The 21,781-nt window shown below is 31.6% G+C and overlaps 1 protein-coding gene across 1 annotated transcript; it reads right to left on the bottom strand.

Annotated features, from left to right (window-relative positions):
• Window positions 1–3,084: 3,084 nt before the first annotated feature.
• LOC139525104 (acid-sensing ion channel 5-like) lies at window positions 3,085–20,978 on the bottom strand. The gene is made up of 7 exons (XM_071320288.1): window positions 20,822–20,978; window positions 17,564–18,125; window positions 8,059–8,215; window positions 7,023–7,076; window positions 4,613–4,775; window positions 3,962–4,056; window positions 3,085–3,258 (listed from the first exon to the last, which is right to left on the bottom strand). The coding sequence occupies exons 1-7, from the start codon at window positions 20,926–20,928 to the stop codon at window positions 3,086–3,088; spliced, it is 1,311 nt and encodes a 436-aa protein (XP_071176389.1). The 5' UTR covers window positions 20,929–20,978; the 3' UTR covers window position 3,085.
• Between the last annotated feature and the right edge of the window lie 803 nt (window positions 20,979–21,781).

The raw sequence follows: 21,781 nt of genomic DNA, 5'->3' as shown, positions 1-21,781 counted from the left end.
CCCCCTTTTTGGTACGCTAATCGTTTGTCAACATCGTAGTAAACGTAGTAAAACATCTAGGTCAATCATGATTTGGTCCATTTATTCAACGGGGATGCATATAAAAGCAAAGGTACATGTATTGCATCGACTGCGGCACTCGTGATTTGTTTTGCCTTTGGTCACTGACGTCAATAAACATAGTTATGCAAATGGCGGCGATCGGAATGTTGACATTCTGTCGAGTCGGGAAATGGAAAGACGGGACTTATCTAAGCTTGCTCTTAGCATGTTTGGGTGCCGGTTACAATATTCATGCCTTACGCGAATAAAATAACAAGGTAATAAAGCGGGAACGTGTGAAATAAGGGTTAACAGAAGGTGGAACAGTCCTTCAGTCAGGGGACCCCCCTACTCCAAATAATTATGACGTCTTGAAAGGCTTTATAATTTATTTCTTTGACGCCTTACTTCGACGTCATAATGCTGAAGCCGCCATTTTCGGTTGGGACTTTTTTGCTCTCAACTTTGAGACCCAATTTAGCCATCAAATTTTCATTGAAGGCTAAAAAAATAGCATATATAAAAATTCTTACCTTTTATGTGTTTGTGCAAAATATTTCCAATTAATCCCTACAGAAATCATAATATAAGTAACAATTCCATCATGTCGACTGCATTTTTTAAAACGTTAATCTGATTTCTTTTTAGGAGATTATAAAATAATTTTTACACCAAACTCGGTAAAATTTGACAGACCCAAATTTCCGGAACCTTTGTTTTACATTATCCGGAAATTCAGGTCCGTCAAAATATACCGAGTTTGGTTCAAAAATATATTTTATACTCCTAAAATGAAGCATCTTGAGGAGAAATCAGCTAAACGTTTAAATAAAGCAGTAAATTCCCTCTCAAAGTTCAACTGAAAATATGAGTTTGGCGTTATGACGTCGAAGTAAGGCATCAAAGAAAAAAAATATTATAGCCTTTCAAGACGTCATAATTATTTGAACTAGAAGCCCCCCATGTACAAACAGTGAAGACGAACTCTATGTTATTATTCCCAGAGATCTACTAACAATATTTACATACAATAACAATATATAAGTATACACAATGTTCATCAAATGTCTTTGTATACGCGTTGGCTAACAGTAAACGACGAACGCGAAAATAGAATAGAGTGTTTACTGAGTAGCCTGAAACAGTCATATATACAAACCTACAGCTTATATCCTAAACTGGAACACTATGCTACCGGTATGATATTGTTTGGTTGATCGTTTAGACCTAAATATGTATATTGTCTGTTATATGGTCGGGTTGTTGTCTCTTTGACATATAACCATTTCCATTCTCAATTTTATATATGATTATTCACTTTGATTTTCTACTTTGTAGCCTGTCGTGTAATACGCAGCGGTGTTTGTGTATCATGATGACATCGGGACTCAAATTTCATTTTGTTTATAAAAATTATCAAAGTAAGCTGCACATGTTGGCGAGCTATTCCTATGAAACAAGTGTTTGTTATTTATTTTATAAATGCGTTACATTCGTTTGAGGTAACGAGTTAGAATATAAATAATTAGATGCCAAGTTCGCTTTGTACAGAAATAAAGGAAGAACAACCCCTGTAACTGATCATTTGGTCTCTTGTGGAAAGTTGTGTCAATTGCAATCAAACTATATCTTCTTGGTTTTTTTTATATACAAGTATCTCACGTTTAAATATATACAAATACAAAAGGATTCAATAAAACGGAACAGATTATTAATGTAATGGCTTTTACAAGTGGCAATTTCTAGATGTTTTATAACATAAAGTATAAAATATCACTTTTATGCTTGACCATTCTATAATGTGTTGCAGTCCGAAGTGCGATGAACTATAATATCGTAAGTAAATGAAATGATACCATTGGCAACGTCCAATTACGTCTTTTGCATATGTTCCTGTCCATATGCGTATCTATAACATACATCTGTGGTCGAACTATTTAAGTATATACTCATTGGGTTATTAATGGGCCAAAACAGGCATTTGAATATCTAGACCATACCGGGTTTTTTTCGAATAAATTATATTGTTCGCTTCGCAGGACTACTCAGTTAGTTCTGCAAACCAAAATAGACACAAGTAACTTACTTAAATCCTATCATTTAAATCGTTGCGTATCTGTTATCTTTCCCTCGCTAGTATAAGTAAATTCAAAATGCCATTATTCTGTCGAGTAAATACCGGTACTTTTCGAATAAATTATATTGTTCGCTTCGCAGGACTACTCAGTTAGTTCTGCAAACCAAAATAGACACAAGTAACTTACTTGAATCCTGTCATTTAAATCGTCGCGTATCTGTTATCTTTCCCTCGCTAGTATTAGTAAATTCAAAATGCCATTATTCTGTCGAGTATTTTGTTCGCAAGTGAAACCACCGGCGCTACAAAATGGAGTTTTCTCACCTTTTCACGGCATTTAGATTGTTTTTTTTTCAATTCTTCGAATGTCTTGTTTTATCCCTCTAAATTGATGGGTTCTTGCTCTACGATCACAGTAGGTTATGAACTACAGTACTTGTGATTGCAAAATCGTTCGAATGGAAGCATAATCACATGACATAACTGAAAATATTTGAAATATGTAAGAGATTAAAAAAGGGGGATGCGATGCCCCAAGTGCATGTGATTTAAACATTGAACTTCTTTTTTAAACCTGTTAGGTTATGACACCTGGAAGGGTAATATATTAAATGCAACGTTAATCGTAAGATACCCGTACCATACATTGTAGAGTATATATACATAGTGTCATGACCATACGCGTATGGTCCAAATACTCATATGGTCCGGAACATATACATTTAAGTCTGTTCAATTAAACAAATTATTTATGAAAATTCTTTAATTCCATGTTAGTGCGTCAAACATAAAGTTTGTCAAGATAGTTGTAAATAACAGCCAAATAAAAACAAATACACAACTCCGAATCAAAATATATATAGTAATTTATAGATTACTTGTATTACATTTGTTTAAAATTAAGTATAACAAAGATAGATATACAAGTTAACTTTCTAACTAAATCATGACTACCGATACACATGTTTACATTTCTTGGAGTGTGGCAATGACATTCTTTTCTTTAGAAAAGTTTGTACGATTCCTGTTTTTGCATTTCTTCCAGATAAACCACAAAACAAACCCCAAAAATTCCCCAAGCTCTGTAATGGTGAGTATACTGGCTCCTAGGAATAATCCCATCTGTCCCCCGAGATTTCCTGAAAGTAACACAAAACAGAGAAATCATTTTTGGTGTAGATTTTCATACTGTATTCTACTCTTTGGTCGGGTTGTTGTCTTTTTGCTCATTCCTTATTTACATTCTCAATTTTATATATACTGTTGAGGAAGATAAGTATCAGGAAACTCACATGTGTCTCCATCCCAATTAGAGAACACAAATTCAATCTCAGGAATTGTACTTGTATTGACACGTTAATTCAGCTTACTCATTCACAAATATAAGAGTGTTAAAATGAATTCATGCTATGACATTTAGAGTAGGATCAAATCTTCACATAAATGCACTCTTTCAAATAAGATTGATTACTTTTACTTCTGACATTGTAATGTGCAATTAAACATGTTATTCTTTCTGTCTTGTATATATTAGTATTCTGTTAGATTTTCCGAATATATAAAATATAACTTCAACAGGTAACTCTCTCATTTAAAGTTCTCTTTAGTCGAATTTTTCTATTCTTTTTAAGCTCCTTTTTTTTATCATACTAGTAAAGTCCTTCTCATAGATCTAGGTTTTTTTTTATTTTAAAAGCATGCATGGTAACACCAGAAAAGTACTACAGACACCCGAAATTTTGCATTTTCATTGAATATAATTAGGTAGTAGAGAATCTAAATGTAATAACATATAAAACTAACCAATGTAGAGAGTTAAACATAATCACATATAAAACTAACCAAATATCTCCACCGATGATCCATAAACAGGTAACTGTTTTACAATTGTTGTTTTTAGTTCATCAAAGTAGATGTGAATGACTATTAGGTTTTTTCTGAAAGGTGAAAAAAATGTTAGTATGTGCAATTTTTGGGGTAAAGTCTGAATAAATAATGCTTAAACCAGATGAAATTTAATAATTGGCTTTTGAGATAAGAAAAAAAAACACAACCTGAAACTAGCCAAGTTTTCAAAAGCTAAAAGTGTTTCCTGCTTCCAGTAACACCCGTCATAAGAATACTTTATGTTTTTAAACCACCAAAATTTTTACAGACAATGACCACGTAAGGAATAGCGTTTTAATGGGACGCTCCAATACATGTATATATAAAAGCAAAACAATCATGTAAAATAGATCCTGGCTTCGAGAATCACTGAAAATCATCAATAACTGTAGCGGTACAAATTCCGATGCACAAGATGCGTATTTCGATAATAAATGTCTCTTTGCCATTGCTTAAGGCCAAACATTTGAAATCTCCAAATATAGAAGAAAAACAATAGAGCATGAAAACTCAAAAAGATTCAAGTATAGCCAAGGCCGGGCAAGGAAATAAGAGCTTTGACAAAACCCAGGTCTGATTTTGAGAAATTATATAGTACGTTATTACCTGTAATAATCCTGTTCAAATTCATTAACTGCCTTTAGAAGAAAATCATTGTAGAAGTCCGACGGAAATATGGATGAAGAAAGTGTTACTTCGTATCGTGTGCTAGAACATGCAGGTGGACAATGACAACCTGTCTTCATTTTGGAGTTTCCATAAAATTCTCCTATGAAAATTTTAAAAAAGAAAGTATAAGTATAAACAACTCATTTCTAAGATTTAAGGATGTGCTTATGTGATCTTAGGTAAAATTTAATAAATCAAGAATTCAAAATTGATACTTTAAGCTGGAAGAGTATTATTTAAGGATCAAAATAAGTTAAAAAAAAATGAAAGGTCATGGAGCTCTTTTTCGAGATATTTGATTCATAAAATATGATGGGAGAAGGCTGACTTGGACTTTTACCTTATATTTGCATTGGTATTATTTGGGTCTCAAATCAAAAGAAAGAAAATCAAGAATCTGCTAAAATTTTGTCAAATGACCTTTTATGAGCTATTAAGTCTTATGTTAAAAGATAAATAGGTGTTATGGGGGGAAATAGTTTGCCTTGTGTCGGAAGGAAAAAATAGGCAGCTTTTTCCAGTCATTTTACAAAAATCAAATATCTCAAAAAGGATTTTCATAACCAAGTTTTTTTTATCTTATATTATTTTAAGGTGGCTACAACAAATGGAAGCTTTTAATGACATTGACTGGATATACAGCCCTCGCATGGTCGGCCCTGGCTTGTGCCTTTTTTTGGCATTAAATAATTAAGAATGACAAAAAATAAATTTATAAAAAATAAAATAGGGAAAAAATCTGAATAATTGAAGGAATAAATAAATTGATGAATATGTTAATAAATAAAATAAAGCAAAGAATATAAAAATAAATAAAATAAAGCAAAGAATATAAAAATAAATAAAATAAAATAATATGAAAAATAATTTTTATAGAAAACATAACATAAAAAAAATATATACGTAAACATAAATAATTAATAAACACGGAGCCACCAAAAGTAGGATCAGGAGGAAAGCTAGGCCAAGCAAAAAGCAGTGCATGGCAACAACGTTGTCCTGGTACACCAGCAGCCAAGTAAACAGCGCATAATTTTGATATACCGAATTGTGTATGTGAATTTATTTGCCAAATAGTTTGTACAAACCGAAATATGCCTAAATTTGTATATGTGAGTTTTGCAAAACTAATTAGTAAGATGTTTTGTGTGTACTAACAAAAAGATAGGTAAACAAATAAGAATAAAATAAATAAAAAATGTGGCTCGGGTGTCTTCCTCCATCTTGGATTTTGAAATACCAAAAAACAATTCGTCTAGATCTTTAATGTTATGTGCAAATTTTGAAAGTAATATGAATTTCATGTGCAAGAATTTTAGTGTACGTTTAGAAAGTTAAGTGTTTTATTTATTACTAACTATATTTTCTAAAAAAAAAAAGACATAATATTTGTTTTTGATTCATTTTTTTTTCAACTATGCCAAATAAGGGGAAAATACTAAGATAAACATGATAAAGTAATTTTGTTATAGAAAGTGTTTTTAATTTACCTATTTTAATGTGTAGCAAGAAAACAAGTCAAGTGACCCCATGTTTTCTTATCTTAAAACATGTTATAAGAGCTATTTTCTCACATTTTATCTTGAAATTTTATGGTGTAGTTTTCTTTTTATCACACAAAAATGGATACAAAATCTGACAATTTTTTGCAAAACCTATAGCATGAAAAAAGTCCCGTTTCGCATACTTTTTATTATATTTTTGAAAAAAAAGCATAAAAAAATCATTTTGACAAATTATGAAACAAATCTATGGACGCACCAGTCACCTTAATTAATGTTCTTCTGACCTAACGTCTCATTTTTTAATTCTAGATTTCTTTTAAACTCGCCCTTAACAGTAGGATAAAATAACCTGTCAACGCACTCGGTCTCGATCACTTCTTTTGAAATTGAAATCGATTTGGTGTCTTAATTGATTCACGAATTCAAACTTCTGTAAAAAAAGGCAACAGTAGTATACCGCTGTTAAAATGTCATAAATCGATTGAGAGAAAACAAATCTAGGTTACAAACTAAAACAGAGGGAAACACATTAACTATAAGAGGAAAAACAACGAAACAAAAGAAACACTGAAGTGAACAAAAACAAACGACAATGCATCTTAAACAAAAACGAACTATAAGATAACAACTGCTATTTTCCTGACTTGGTACAACACATTTAAGAAAAATGGTGGGTTGAACCTGATGTTATGGCTAGCCAAACCTCGCGTTTTTATGTGCGGACGGACAACTACTGTCGACTTAATTTACCAACTATTCTCAACGAAATGAATTTCTTTTTTTATCTAAACTGATATTCTTCACTGTCCTGTCCATCTTACTTCATACTTCTTGCTTCATACCTTTTGCTGGTCTTGCACACTTGAAATAATCATACTTAGAACAAATGGGGTAATCTACAAATAAACCAAAATTCATGATATGTTACCCTGCATATCATTAATTGCGAATAACAGTTTACATACAATATTGATATGCTTAATTTAAAAATGCTATTTTATAATGATTCTACTTTTTAAAAGTTGTAACTGAACTTGTTTTCGACGATTACCATGCAATTCATAATACCTTTGTTTACCTTATTATCAACAATATGTTACACATTGTTCGTGTATTTCGTTATAACGGTTGAAATCAATTCTCCGTTGTGTAGAATAATGACCATGATTGATGTCAATTTTAAATTAAAGAAGATGGCTCGTAAAATATTTATTAAATTTCAATACTTATAGTATACATGTTTATTTTGCTAGGATTGTTTAACATTGTAACTCATTGTAAAATATTTCCATCAATTATTCATATTTACGATATATATATAATGTCAACAACATTTTCAATATAATCAGTGAGTATATATCCCCAACAAAGCCGGAAGGAATGTTCTCTTTAAGTCTAAATATTCATAGTATTGAACCAGATTAATCACTGTTTTATATGTATTATTAACAACATGAACATCATTTAAGAGTTTGAAAGTGTTTTAAGCTAATGTAATGTATCCAATGCATGCCAATTTGAAAAATTCAATTCTCCGCAGTAGTCAATATACGCATGTATTTTATTTGATTTCGCCCATAGGTTTATTTACAAAGCGAAAGAAGCAATATCAGAATAATTATTGTACATAATATATTTCGCTGTCAGAAATAGTACCTTCTTGATTTAATAAACAAGTAGCTTTTTTTAAACGCATAGGTGGTGTAACCAATCAAGAAGGATTTCACTGAATGAAGGTAGAGGAATGTTCATTTACCGTGAACCGTTACCTCATTAGCAAGTGGAACTACTACATTTTGTACTTATGTCTGTCTCTTTACGCAAAAACATACATTCATCCGCGAAATGTCTACTAAGAAAAATTTCACATATACATACCTTTGTAATCAAAATCAATACATTTACAGGCCTCATAAATATAACTGACATAGCATTCTTTCCAACACTTTGTTGATACGTACTTCTTTCCATCTTCAAAAGATTCTCTGCAGAACTCTGTTGGTGTCGCTCTAAACGGTTCTGACAAATATTCATGCTAAAAAGTAAAATCACAAAAGTACTAAACTCCGAGCAAACATTCAAAAAGAAAAGTCCATTATCGAATGGCAAAATCAAAAACGCAAACATCCCAAACGAATGGACAACAACTGTCATATTCCTGACATTTTGGTACAGTCATTTTCTTACGTAAAAATGGTGAATTTAACTTGGTTTTAAATCTAGCTTAACCTTCACTTGTATGACAGTCGCATCAATGATACTAAATGTAGATGTTCTTAAGTTTTACCCAAAATATGTCAAGAAATCCATATGTGTCAAGGAATAAGATTAATATTTTTTTATGCGCAAATTACGTTTTAAATTAATTCATATTAACTTAAGGTAGATATAAACATTGAAATAAATTTCCTCGGACAGAATTTTCTTATCCTTTTTCGAAATGAAGATTTGGCTATGCTTTTTTTCCAAAATATAATAAAAAGTACGGGTCCCAGCGCTATCTTGCAAGCTGCGAGTCGTACAAAAATGCCCAAATTTGCTTAGATTGATCACGAAAAATCGCATTTTTGTGCATAAAAAGAAATCTATGAGACAGAATTTTCAAATAAATTATGAAAAGACTTAGTTTAATGATATTTTTTAAGAAAATAAAAAGAAGAAATGATGTCACCTAACTTCTTTTCTTGCTACAAGTAAAAATTTGCCTCTTAATCCAGTATAAATTATTTACACAAAAAAATTATCTCCCCTAAAAAGACTAATTTGAAAAATTGATTCTAAAAAACACAAAAATTATATATTTGTTAAAGTCATATGCCACGAGTGAGTGGTAAAAAATAATTGTTATCCAATTCTTGAACCAATGCATGTAAATTTCATAAACTTAGTGCTCTGTGCACGATTTTCTCACTTTTTACGCAAATATATCGTCTAATCGTAATTTTTTTCTCCCTGTCTATTATGATTTAACAAATATGGCTGCTTACTAAATGCCGTGTTTTAAAGCCGAAGTTTACTGATTGTCACCTTATAGTAAACAAATTACAAAAAGCATGGGTATTGAGCACGTGTTTAACATGTACAATCAGATACTTGTTTATTTTAATGACAGATCCATGCGTATTGCGATCACCGGTTTTTACGAGGAGGGTTACGCTCAGGTCACTATGCATACGGAAAATTTGTCGGCGAATTGATTCCTTAAAGGAAGCAATGAAAAATAAGAAAACTTCTTCTAAATGTGGACAAATTAAAGAATTTTCCTCAGAAAAAAGTATATATACATAAGTTGTATAATGAAAACTATCCATTTAGTTATAAAAAACATATGCATATTTTTTTTTTAATTTGAGGTTTCTTATGACTTTAAACATTAAAAGAAATGTAATAAATCGTTAAGTTTTCGTTATACAAATAAAAAGTCTTACCAATAAAATTGCACATCGGTCTTCAAATTTGTAGATTTTGACAAAGAATTATACCGATTGTATACTGCATTTGTACAATGAGCCAAGATTGCAGTATACCATGAATCTACATTAAATGATTTTAAGACGTTAATAAATGTAATATAACTTTCTAGAAATTTGGTCCATTCAAAGTGAAAATTATATGATAACTTTATCAAGGGATGCACCTTCAAACTTTTTCACTTGTCTTCCCTCAGATTTATTAGACAGACAAAAAGAATCGCACGGCATTGTAAATCAAACCGTTAACTATTCACTTACTGACCAGGGGTGGTCTTCTCGAAAGTATCCAAAGATTCGTTCTAAGTCATAGATAAGACCAATTTTAGGATGGACTTAGGATCGACTTAGGACACTCTTAAGTTGTGTCTCGAAGCTATCTTAGTCACATCTGATGTTAAGACGTCCTAAACATATCCTATGTGCGAAATTCTATTCTAAATAGTTAAAGTAATTGTTTGATAAAACATTTATTAAAGACGAAACCATATGATAAAATTGTTTACGAAATTTTGTAATAACATGTATTTACTAAAATGCATGATTTTTAAAATGTAATTATAGAATAATATCAAAAAGGATCGTGATTTAAACTAGAAAACAATTTGTTTTGAAATGATAATAATTAATTAGTAGTGTAATCGTATCGTAAAACACAAAGTTCAAAGTTTAAAACCATGCACAATTTCTGTATACGAGTTAATAACCGATGGTGCGTTTCATTTCATGTTCATCTTCACGTAAAAAATTGAGAAAAAAACATACGAAAAGTTAGGATTAAGATATGATGATCTTAAGACACCTAATTAGGTGTTCTAAAGTTAGGACGAAAAATATGATATATCCTAAGATAATAGAGCTTCGAGAATACGACTTAGGACAAAGACTTGTCATAAGATGGTCTTAGGACACGTCTTAATCCTAAGATAACTTCGAGAACACCACCCCAGTTGAATCATAGTATATACCCGTGCGTATAAGTAGTCCTTGTAATTCTGTTATAAAAGACATAATTATATTAGACAATAACTGCTTATTGTGTTTAAATAGCAGCTGTATTTGAACGACTCTGAGTCTAAGAAAATTTGCAATGCGAGATTCAGTCGAGTGGTATTTAAAAACACTAAACAATAGCTGTCGTTATCGCTATTTTACGAAATTTTATTTTGATCTTACTGAGTGATGATTTCCTTTCTCAGCACAGTAGAGCGATATAAATATTATCGCTAGAAATTAATGGTGCACATGCCCGTTGTAAATGAAATTAATAACGTCTCCATAGAAAATCAAGAAGAAATAAAGAAAAAACACAATTTCGAACTTTTTTTTCACACCGACCAAAAATGTGAAAAAATAGCACTTATTAACAATACAGAAACAATATTTATACTCAAACTGTGTTATTTCATCGTCTTGTTTTTTAATTTTGATATTGCGTTTTCGTAGCGTTTTATTTAAACTGTAATTACAGAATACACTCAGTTCGTGGATTTTTTAAGTTAACAAAAAGATTTCGTTTGAAACAGTTGAAGGATTTGCAGTGTAAAAAGAACAACAATAAATCATCTAGAAATATAAACTTAGTTTGTACTCGGCAACTGGAAAGACATGCACGGCAAAGTTTTGCATTCTACCTACTTCTTAGCCATTTTCAAATATTTTTTTTCAAATTTTGAGACTCTATATCGTTATCATATTAGCCTCATGTAGGTACGTTGCATGATTGGTCATAATTGTTCAATTCGTTATTTTCTTTTTATTTCAACGAGCGCCTTTGTTCTGGATTTGAACATGTTGAACTTGCAGTTTAAAGTTGTGTTTAAAAACACCCCGTACCAGTAACTGTATCGGAGTTATAGGTTTATGGTGTTCAATAATCAGTTTTATTTTTGTAGTGTTTTTATGACTTATTATTTTTTTATTTTGTTGATGTTTTCGCTATGTTTATTTTGTTTTGGTTTCCCTTTTGCATATGAAACGATTACAAAATGATTACAAGTTCCTAATTACCAATTAAATCTAATGGATCTATAGGAATACATTATTGCAATACACAATGGTATTGTAAGTGGATAAAAGGAGATGTAGGGTTAACATGAGAAAGTTTGAATCCAAACGACATACAAGATCAAAGAATATATATAAACCAGTACGCAATAACAAAAAGGTCTCATCACAATATGTCATGCTCTAAGTTGTGCATATCTGTACAAAAGTTACAGAAACTATAACAGAACTGCACATGCTGCAATCAACATAAAATTCGCCGATAAGAAAAACCTCAATGAAAAATCATGATAATCTAATTTTGGATTTAATGTCTCTTTTGATAGGATAACAGTGTCTTGTCTATCAGCTCATAGACACAATTTTGTCATGTGATCGTGAAGTGACCAAGTTTTTATAATTATTTTTACTGGCTTATAAGGGAATTTAGAATTAAATTATAAGGAATGACTGTAAAATGTTTTCTATCTAATAAATAAGTATTCGAAAGAACAAAACAAAAAATGTGACGAACACTTTGAAATAACCTGAGTAGAAATAGACAGAAAAAATATAACAGTCATTCCTTAAGGAAAAACAATGCCTTGGCCATGATAATCGAGTGTTCTTGTGTCCTGTTAATTTTTTACTTGATCAGCGAACTAACGAAAGGTATATAAAGTTGAGAAAGGAAATGGGGAATGTGTCAAAGCGACAACAACCCGACCATAGAGCAGACAACAGCCGATGGCCACCAATGGATCTTCAATGTAGCGAGAAACTCCCGCACCCGTAGGCGTCCTTCAGCTTGACCCTTAAAAAATATGTATAATAGTACAGTGATAATGGACGTCATACTAAACTCCGAATTATACACAAGAAACTAAAATTAAAAATCATACAAGACTAACAAAGGCCAGAGGTTCCTGACTTGGGAAAGTCGCAAAATTGCAGCGGGGTTAAACATGTGTATGAGATTTCAACCCTCCTCCTATACCTCTAACCAAACATACATGTTTATGAACATACAATAATTATACGTACAGGAAAAGCACTCAGCTTAAAAATAATGGTATAATTATAGATAACAAATACCCACAAAATATTAAACAATGTACAGTTAACAAAAATACACTATGTGTTAATTGAAAGCAAGTTCAAACAATTTCAACTGAATGCAGTATTTCTTATCTTAAGGGGACGACCATTTGATATTCTGAGGAGGGGGAGCATGAGGATTTGTTTTTGTTCAGTTATTTATTTTTGTAAACTAAGAGGACAGATTGTCCATTTTCTGCCCTATTGAAGCAAGATTTTTCAAGTTCATTAAAGCGAGGGACTGATTATTCATTTTCACAACTATAATTATGATATTTGAAAACATACAATTTTTAAATGATTTGTTTATTATAAATAATACATGTATAGTATAGTCATTTTGTACCATTTAATCAGAAGTAATCATCATCTTTGGTGTTCCAAAGACCCTTTCATAATCTGAAAATGCAAGTTATTTTAATAATTTTTTGACAATACTTTGGTCTCAAAGCAAAATGTATAAATTCAGTGTAAGACTTAAGTTTCTAGAGACAACATCAAAAGACCAATGTGCATGATAAAGCAAAATTGAATTCACATAGTTAAGTCTGTGGCTGGTGGTTTTTGTTAATTTTATTTTAAACTGCATGATCAAGTTCATAACAAAATTACTAGATTACAAAAGGAATGCAACACTAACAGAATACAGAAGGGCATTCAATGAACAAAAGACAAATAAATAAGAAACATTGATCCCGAAAAATCGCCGTAAACACAATTTGATATGGCGACAAGCGTTTGGTTTTAAAATTTCCTACATGAGGCATTTGCCTCAATGTACTGAGTTACGGCCCTGTTGAAATAAAAATGAGGTAAGGTTTCCTGAGACAGTTATATATCTCAATTTTAATGAAAACAATTTCAAGTATATATATTTAAATAATATCTATACTTTTATCATAAAAAAATTGTGTTTCCCGATTTTTTTTTTGAGAAAAAAGATGAATTTATGAAAAATCTGGTGCCATCACATACTTTAGATTAAACCTGCTAAGTTATTTATTTTCAATACATTGCAAGTTAGGTAATTTATCTTTAAACTACCACAGAACAAACCATTTATTTTATGATTATCAAGGCTGAGTTATTTATTTTCAAAATCCTCCTGCCCCCCCCCCCTAACTCTGAATTACTAAATTATTATGCTATATCAAACATTTTGCAAAACAAGTGTTGTATAATTTAGTAAAATTATGAATTGCCAAAGGAAATGAATTAATATAAACAGGAATGTGTCCCCAGTTCACGGATGCCCCATCCGCACTATCATTTTCTATGTTCAGGCGACCGTGAAAATGGGGTAAACTCTCTGCTTTGGCATTAAAATTAGTAAATTCATATTATAAAGAACATGTGTAGTACCTTTCAAGTTGATTGAACTACAACTTCACCGAAAACTACCTCGACCAAAATCTTTTACTTGAAGCGGGACAGACGGACGAACTGACGAACAGACGGACGGACGAACAAAGAGACGCACAGACCAGAAAACATAATGCCCATAAATGGGACATTAAAATACATTTCTTAAGTTCTAATAAAAAGTAAATACTTGAATCACAAAGGTAGCCGCTACATGACTATCAGACGATACATGCATGCTTTATGTCATATTTGTTGACAGAATAACTTACAGTGTATTTCCTAAGTGCCCCGTACTACTCGTGTCCTGGTTCAATAAAGTAACCACTAGAACCTTGAAAATGGGGATCTTCATCCTTGTCGTGAACTGTGAACTAAAAGAAAAATGTCAGGTTTATGAACTGTGAACTAAAAGAAAAATGTCAGGTTCGTGAAGAGTGTACTAAAAGAAAAATGCCAGGTTTGTGAACTGTGAACTAAAAGAAAAATGTCAGGTTCCAGCACTGTGAACTAAAAGAAAAATGTCAGGTTCGTCAAGAGTGAACGAAAAGAAAAATGTCAGGTTAGTTAACTGTGAATTAAAAAAAAAATGTCAGGATTTATATTTAAATGAAATAATTTGAACAAATATTACGACGGTCAACAATTTTCCGGTTTAATTGTGTGCTTTGTTTTAAAAACAAGACCATGATGAAAAATGATTAGAAGTCCATATCCATCATAATAATCTGTCTGCAATAATTGCGGATGGTAATGGTTTAATACCTTTCAACATCCAAACATTAATCTTGGTAAAGAAATATTGTTTTCTTCCGACCGAAGTAAATCCCTTGAAAAGTTCGGCGTCCGCATGGATGCGTTTGATGTATTAATTCGCAGCCATAGCCACGTCAAAAAAGAGATGTTAACCCGATGTTTTGTTTAGAGAGAATGCCATGATCAATGTATGTAAATGCCCCTTGCAACAAGTTTCTGAGGGGTCCAGAAGTGGCCTAGTGTAAAACAAAATCATTGTATCTATCTAATGCACCCTTGTTTTCAAATGACAATCTCTAGTTCATCCTGGTCGACCGCTATTATAAAGACCTTGTTATTGTATGTATTATCATATTGTTCTCATCATGAACTTGCGTGCAATATTTACCACTGGACGTACAGCAAACAACAATCAATCAATCAATCACAACTATTCGCCAATCTAATATTAAATGCAAGGTAGCGGATTCGGAAAAGGTTTGCCTATAATAGCACAACTTGTGAATCGATCTGCTTACCCTTCCAGGGTACCTAAGATCACCTCCGTTTTTTTTGCCTGGGGTTCATGTTGCTTAGTTGTCTTTGTTGTGTCCTGTGTACTATTATTTGTCTGTTTATTTTTTAGCCATGGCGTTGTAATGCAGTTTATTTTCAATCTATGAGTTTGATTGTCCCTCTGGTATCTTTTGCCCCTCTTTTACAGAAATATGATCATTCAGATTAATGTAACAAAAAAAGTTGAAAATGTTCGATATACATGGCTGAGTTTTACTATACAAGACATGGCTATATACTTTCTTTTAAAAGAAAATCCTTTCTTGCGGTAAGATTACAGAAAAAACAAGAATATAAGAGATGTTAACAGCTAGATTGCAGAAATCTTTGACAATTCAAAAAGTTTGCAAGAGCATTGCAAGAATTACATATTAAACACGCAGCAGAACAGCAGAGAAACATGCAAGTGAACGATCAATTTTCATAAAAATGTTTGCAGCAAATACTCATTTGCATGGTAAATTTTGTGCAGCAGATCTGCAGCGTTTTTGCAACAAACATGCCGCAAACACAGACTCCGTATTCGCTAGCTGCAAGTCTGCAGCAAGTTCGCTACAAAGTTGCTCAAACTATTTACAGAAGGTTGATTATAACAGTAAGGGAAGTAACTATGTAGGCAAGGACTGCATTGCCGAACTGCGAAACTCTTTAACTTATGTAAATAAACAGTAACGTATACGAGCTATTATATATATATATATTTGAGAAAGCAAATATACAGATCTAACATTGTTGGGTTGATGCTTAGACGAGTTGTATATATATATTTTTAAATATACGAGTCTAAATTGAAAACTACGTTCAAACCTATGATTGCGTTGGATAAAAACCGCAATTTTTTATACGTGTGCATGTAAAACAAATTTCGTTGTAGAAGGGTCTAAAACAGCACAAGCAACATTTTCCAAAAGACCAAAAAAGTGAAAAAGTATATTTAAACAAAACGCATTTGACTAACAGGTCGAACAACTGATGTGCTTTAACCCTGCTGATTGCCATTGGCGATTGCCAAATAAAATTGATCACAAGATGTAACAAAATTGATCTTAATATAAATTTGATACTAAACAGAAAAAAAAAAATTTTTGGCCACGATGTAATGCCACAAACATACGGTGTCAATATTTTTAGTACACCAGATCCGGATTTCGACAATAAATGTCTCTTCAGTGATGTTAGGAATCGAAACGGTATTTGGAAGGCCATATAAAAAGTCCCCTCATTTTTAGAAAAAGTACCCTCATTTTTAGATAGACTCTTGAATTTTAAGAGTCAATGTAGGATGAACGGCTTATATAAATAGGAGGGAAAATATGATACAAGCCCAAACGAAAAACTATAAACGAGTCTGAATTGTAAACTACGTTTAAACCTATGATTGCGTTGGATAAAAACCGCAATTTTTATACGTGTGCATGTAAAACAAATTTCGTTGCAGAAGGGTCTAAAACAGCACAAACAACATTTTCCAAAAGACCAAAAAAGTGAAAAAGTATATTTAAACAAAACGCATTTGACTAACAGGTCGAACAACTGATGTTCTTTAACCCTGCTGACTGCCATTGGCGATTGCCAAATAAAATTGATCACAAGATGTAACAAAATGGATCTTAATATAAATTTAATACTAAACAGAAAAAAAAAATAACTTGTGGCCACGATGTTATGCCGCAAACATACAGTGTCAATATTTTTTTAGTACACCAGATCCGGATTTCGACAATAAATGTCTCTTCAGTGATGTTAGGGATCGAAACGGTATTTGGAAGGTCATATAAAAAGTACCCTCATTTAAAAAAAAAAGTACCCTCATTTTTAGATAGACTCTTGAATTTTAAGAGTCAATGTAGGATGAACGGATCATATAAATCAGCCGACATTAAATAGGACGTGAAATTCGGTCCGTTAATAAAATTCCGTAAGAAATATACAATTACCGCATGACGTTACTATAACGTAACGTCACAAGTCGTTACTATTAACGATAACAATTATGTCTGATGAACCGCATGAGATGCGGTGAAAGAGTTATCAGAAACAATGTTCGATTTTTTGGTGTTTTTTACTTTTAAACTATATATATATATATATATACAGGTGTATATAGATATGAATTATTATGAATTATTGTAAACATGTAATTAATATAATATTACCTGTACCCCTTCTCCTAACCATTGACCAAAATAACTATTCTCATGGTCTACATTCAACCACATTACAAAGTTGTATGCTGACCCTGTATATGACGTTTTGAATATTTTGGTTTTGTTCGAAGTAAGGCATGGTCCGTTCGGTGTTAACTTCACAGAGAAATATTCCTCGAGATCCCAGTAGAGGGTTTGATCAAACATAAAGGAATTATACAAACCGTAATGTAATCTCTTTTGTTTCGATAAGATTTCTTTTACAGTTCTGTTTCTGAAAAATCCATTTTGTTCATAGAATAGATCACTCCAATTGAACCGGTTGTGCAGATCAAATATCTCTCGTGGTTCAATGCTTAAATAGTAACTGTCTACTCTAGAATCATTCAAGACTAATGATTTGCTTAATGAATTTAAATTACAGATAGTTACTGCAGGAAATTCAATTTCAGAATGTCTCTCCACTTCAAGTGTTGTGTAGGTAGGATAATTGTAGTAATTTCCTAATTCTTGAATCATCACATAAGTCAGGTACACAGCGCATGCTAAAAATGAACACAGCCAAAACAAACTGAAAATTAAAAAATACACAATTATATAATTGGGTAATTTCAAAATTTAGTTCAGTTTAATAAAAAAAGTTCTACAATATTCTTTTCTTATGCAAATCGAAGGGGGCTTGGTATGGCAGAGTGGTGGTTTAAGTTGTTCATGCAGCTACTGTAGACATTCATGCGGCATTGCAGGTTGTAAGTTAGAGCCCCGCCCGTGATAAGTGTAATGGATTCCAATCTTAATTGAATAGGATGGTCAAATATCTTGTGGAAGGGCGATGGTTCTTTCTACACACTCCGGTTCCCTATAAATCCACATAACCCTACCATTGAATAGTGAATCGTGCTGAAAGTAGCGTTAGATCACAAAGAAAAAAAGAAAAAATAACGCTCAATGGTAAACCAGATTACCAGATTGTTTTCATATTCGAACATACTTATATAGCTTTGATCGCTTCTGATGGTGTTGGCGATTCTTTTTACTTCATATTTGATTACTATTGGTAATGAATTATTCATACATCTTCAGTTCGCCATTACAAAACTTCGACTTTAAACTTGATGGGGAAAGGTAACTGCAGACAGGAACATTGAAATATAAAGAAAAATATTGTTTGACTCATTACATTTTAGTAGAGTTCACTTGGAAGTGCCTTGTTTTTTGTTAAACAAGATGGTCAGATTTCCTGTTAAAAGGTGTCGGTTCTCTCCAGTCTGCATGTTTAAACTCTGTTAAATATACACATTTTTTGGCATATTATTAGAACCAAATGAAGAAAAAAAGTGTCTGACAAAATAATATCTATCGTAGAACGTTTTCAACCTGTAAAAACATTTCATAGTTTCCAATTTTCAGTAAAACTAAAACGCGTCGTACAATTATGTGGTGTTTACATGTATGCTTATACGCATAGCAATTTTTTGGATAAAAGTCGAAAAAAAAACATTTTTTGATATCATTTAAAAGACACAAAATAGTACTTGGTTCTATAAAATAAATAGACATTATTGAATATTACAGAATTTTAATGTGATGAGTATTATAAAAGGTGTGTAAAAATGGATGTGTATGTTCTATCAAATTTTTATATATCAAAACTTCTAATATATTGGTTGTTCCACTATTTTTTGTGAAGATTTACTAATGGTGATATATGATGTTTAGACGAGTTGTATATACATTATGTACACAGCCATGTATCACCATCATTGATGGCGATCCGATGGATACATCTGTTGTTGAGTTGTTACTGACTCAGACGTACTTATAAATATAATTATTTTATGTGACTGTATATTACATTAATTTGTAGGATCCTTTACTATAGATAATATAGCTGATCTGTAACAATAACATCTTCATGCCTTATATATCATGTACTGCAGTACGCCGCTAGATTAACTCTGACGAGGAAAGGTAACACACGGCCAGCGAAAGCTCTTTTTTTATATATATATATAGATAAGAAATGTTAATATAAACTTTGACAGACGGTATGATTGAGAAAAAAAATGTTACATAAATTTGCAAATCGTACAATTCACTCAATTTATCTGTTCATATGATATTAAAGTTTGATGTAAAAAAAAGAAGCTATAATTACATTACTCCTTCAAATGATATTAATTTGTTTTTATGATATCTTTATTCCGGAATTTATTATAAGCGTTCCCGTGTTTGAAAATGACAAAGAAAAAAAGCAAACAAAAATCACACTTTAACACGATGTTACAAAACTGCACCGTGGGAAAACTCTACGAAAGGGTTAGATATCTTCATCTGGATTTTCAGCCGTGAGTTATTTCGGTCCATTAAACTCTTGAGTAAGCGACTTTTCCCGATTTGATCATATCATTTAAGTTGATTTATTTCATCTTTGATTTTAGCGTTTTACTCGGATATTTTCAATTTTAAATTTTGTCGTTATTTTATAAAACCTCAGAAGTATTAATAAGCATTAACATTATCGACCTCACCTTACTTGAGTTCGTCTTTCTTATATGTATATGTCAACTTTGCCTTATATAGTCATTATCGCTATTTCAGTAAAATTTGCTAAATTTTTCAACGGAATATTAGTAAAAAAATCATAAATGAAATAAAACCTAATCCTATATCATGTATATAGATTAAAACAAATCTAAACACACTGGCGGTGGACCTAGCTATTTTCAAAGGGAACTACATAGATATAGGAAGTGCCAATGAGACAATTCTCCATCCAAGTTAAAATTTATAAAAATTAAACCATTATAGGTCAAGGTACGGCCTTCAATACGGAGTCTTGGCTCACACCGAACAGCAAGCACCAAAGGCACCAAAAATAAGTAATATAAAACGATTTAAACGGGAAAACCAACGGTCTTATCCATATAAAAACGAGAAACGAGAAACACGTATGAACTACATAAACAAACAACGACTTCTGCACATCAGATTACTGACTTAGCACAGGTGCAAACGTTTGCAGCGGTATAAAACGTTTTCATGGTACCAAACCTTCTCCCTTTTTCTGAAACAATAGTATAATATCATAACATAGAAAGACACACTATAAAATATCAATTGTAAGGCTTAACTCAATCAAATAACGCAAATTAACACACAATGACGGAATAAATTTAATCTGTGATACCTGAATGCAAATAGCTATTTAGTATACAGGTATAGCATCAACACAATAACAAAATGTTGAAAATATTTCTACTTTACCTTCTTAATTTATTGCCGTTTGCAAGTTTATTTACACCATGAAATCCTGTTGATTGACTAAACTCTCCCCATACTGTCGCTAACGTTTTGCGATCACTGTCTGCCATTATTGATACGAAACAAAATTGTTACTACATTGCTTAAATGTGTTTATGAAGCAGACGTTTGGTAAGTTCTAGTTCATTAATGCTGTTTTACTACTTTATATATGATGTTTGATATGTTAATTTTTCCATTATGTATATATTTCTATTGTATTGTTTGTATATGCCTTTAACCTCTGGGGGTATGAATGTGCCTTTCAGAAATAAATAAATTAATTAATTATATTTTAGTGTCATTAGCAAGTTGATTTAGATGTCATGTCCATAAATATAAATGTTATACTGGCCGTTTTTTGTCAAACCGATAACATCTGAAATGAAAATTATTCATTTTTAATTAAATCGGAAATAAAGGGCACTTTACCAAGTGTTTCTAATTCGATTATACCATACGAACATCGTCCAAAGGGAAATCAGTTACGCATGGCTTTTCATTCACTTTTTGATTATTGCATCAATAATTTACATGTATCATATAAACGTGATATATAGTCATAATAGCACTAAATGTTAGGTTGAAGTATATAAATATGAATTTAAAACATTGAACTAGTACATTTTAGAAGATAAAACTGTATCACCTGATGCAAGAAGGTATGTGTCAAAACACTTATTACTTGTTCAAAAACTCCGTACAAATTATAATTTGTACAAACTTACATCTTGTACGCAGCATATATACTAGTATATATGGTGTTTATAAAAAAAAATTGTACAAACTGCATTACACAATGTATGTGCATTTTAAATTTGGATGACATATATGCAAATGTTCTATGAGGGTATCGGTTGTGTGTCCCTTATTTCTTAATTCTTTTAGTCTTATTATAAGATCATTTTTTCTACTCTACATTTA

This window comes from Mytilus edulis, chromosome 5 (genome assembly GCF_963676685.1).
Source record: "Mytilus edulis chromosome 5, xbMytEdul2.2, whole genome shotgun sequence".
NCBI classification, from domain to species: Eukaryota; Metazoa; Mollusca; class Bivalvia; order Mytilida; family Mytilidae; genus Mytilus; species Mytilus edulis.
This window is presented reverse-complemented; position numbering and strand designations above follow the sequence as displayed.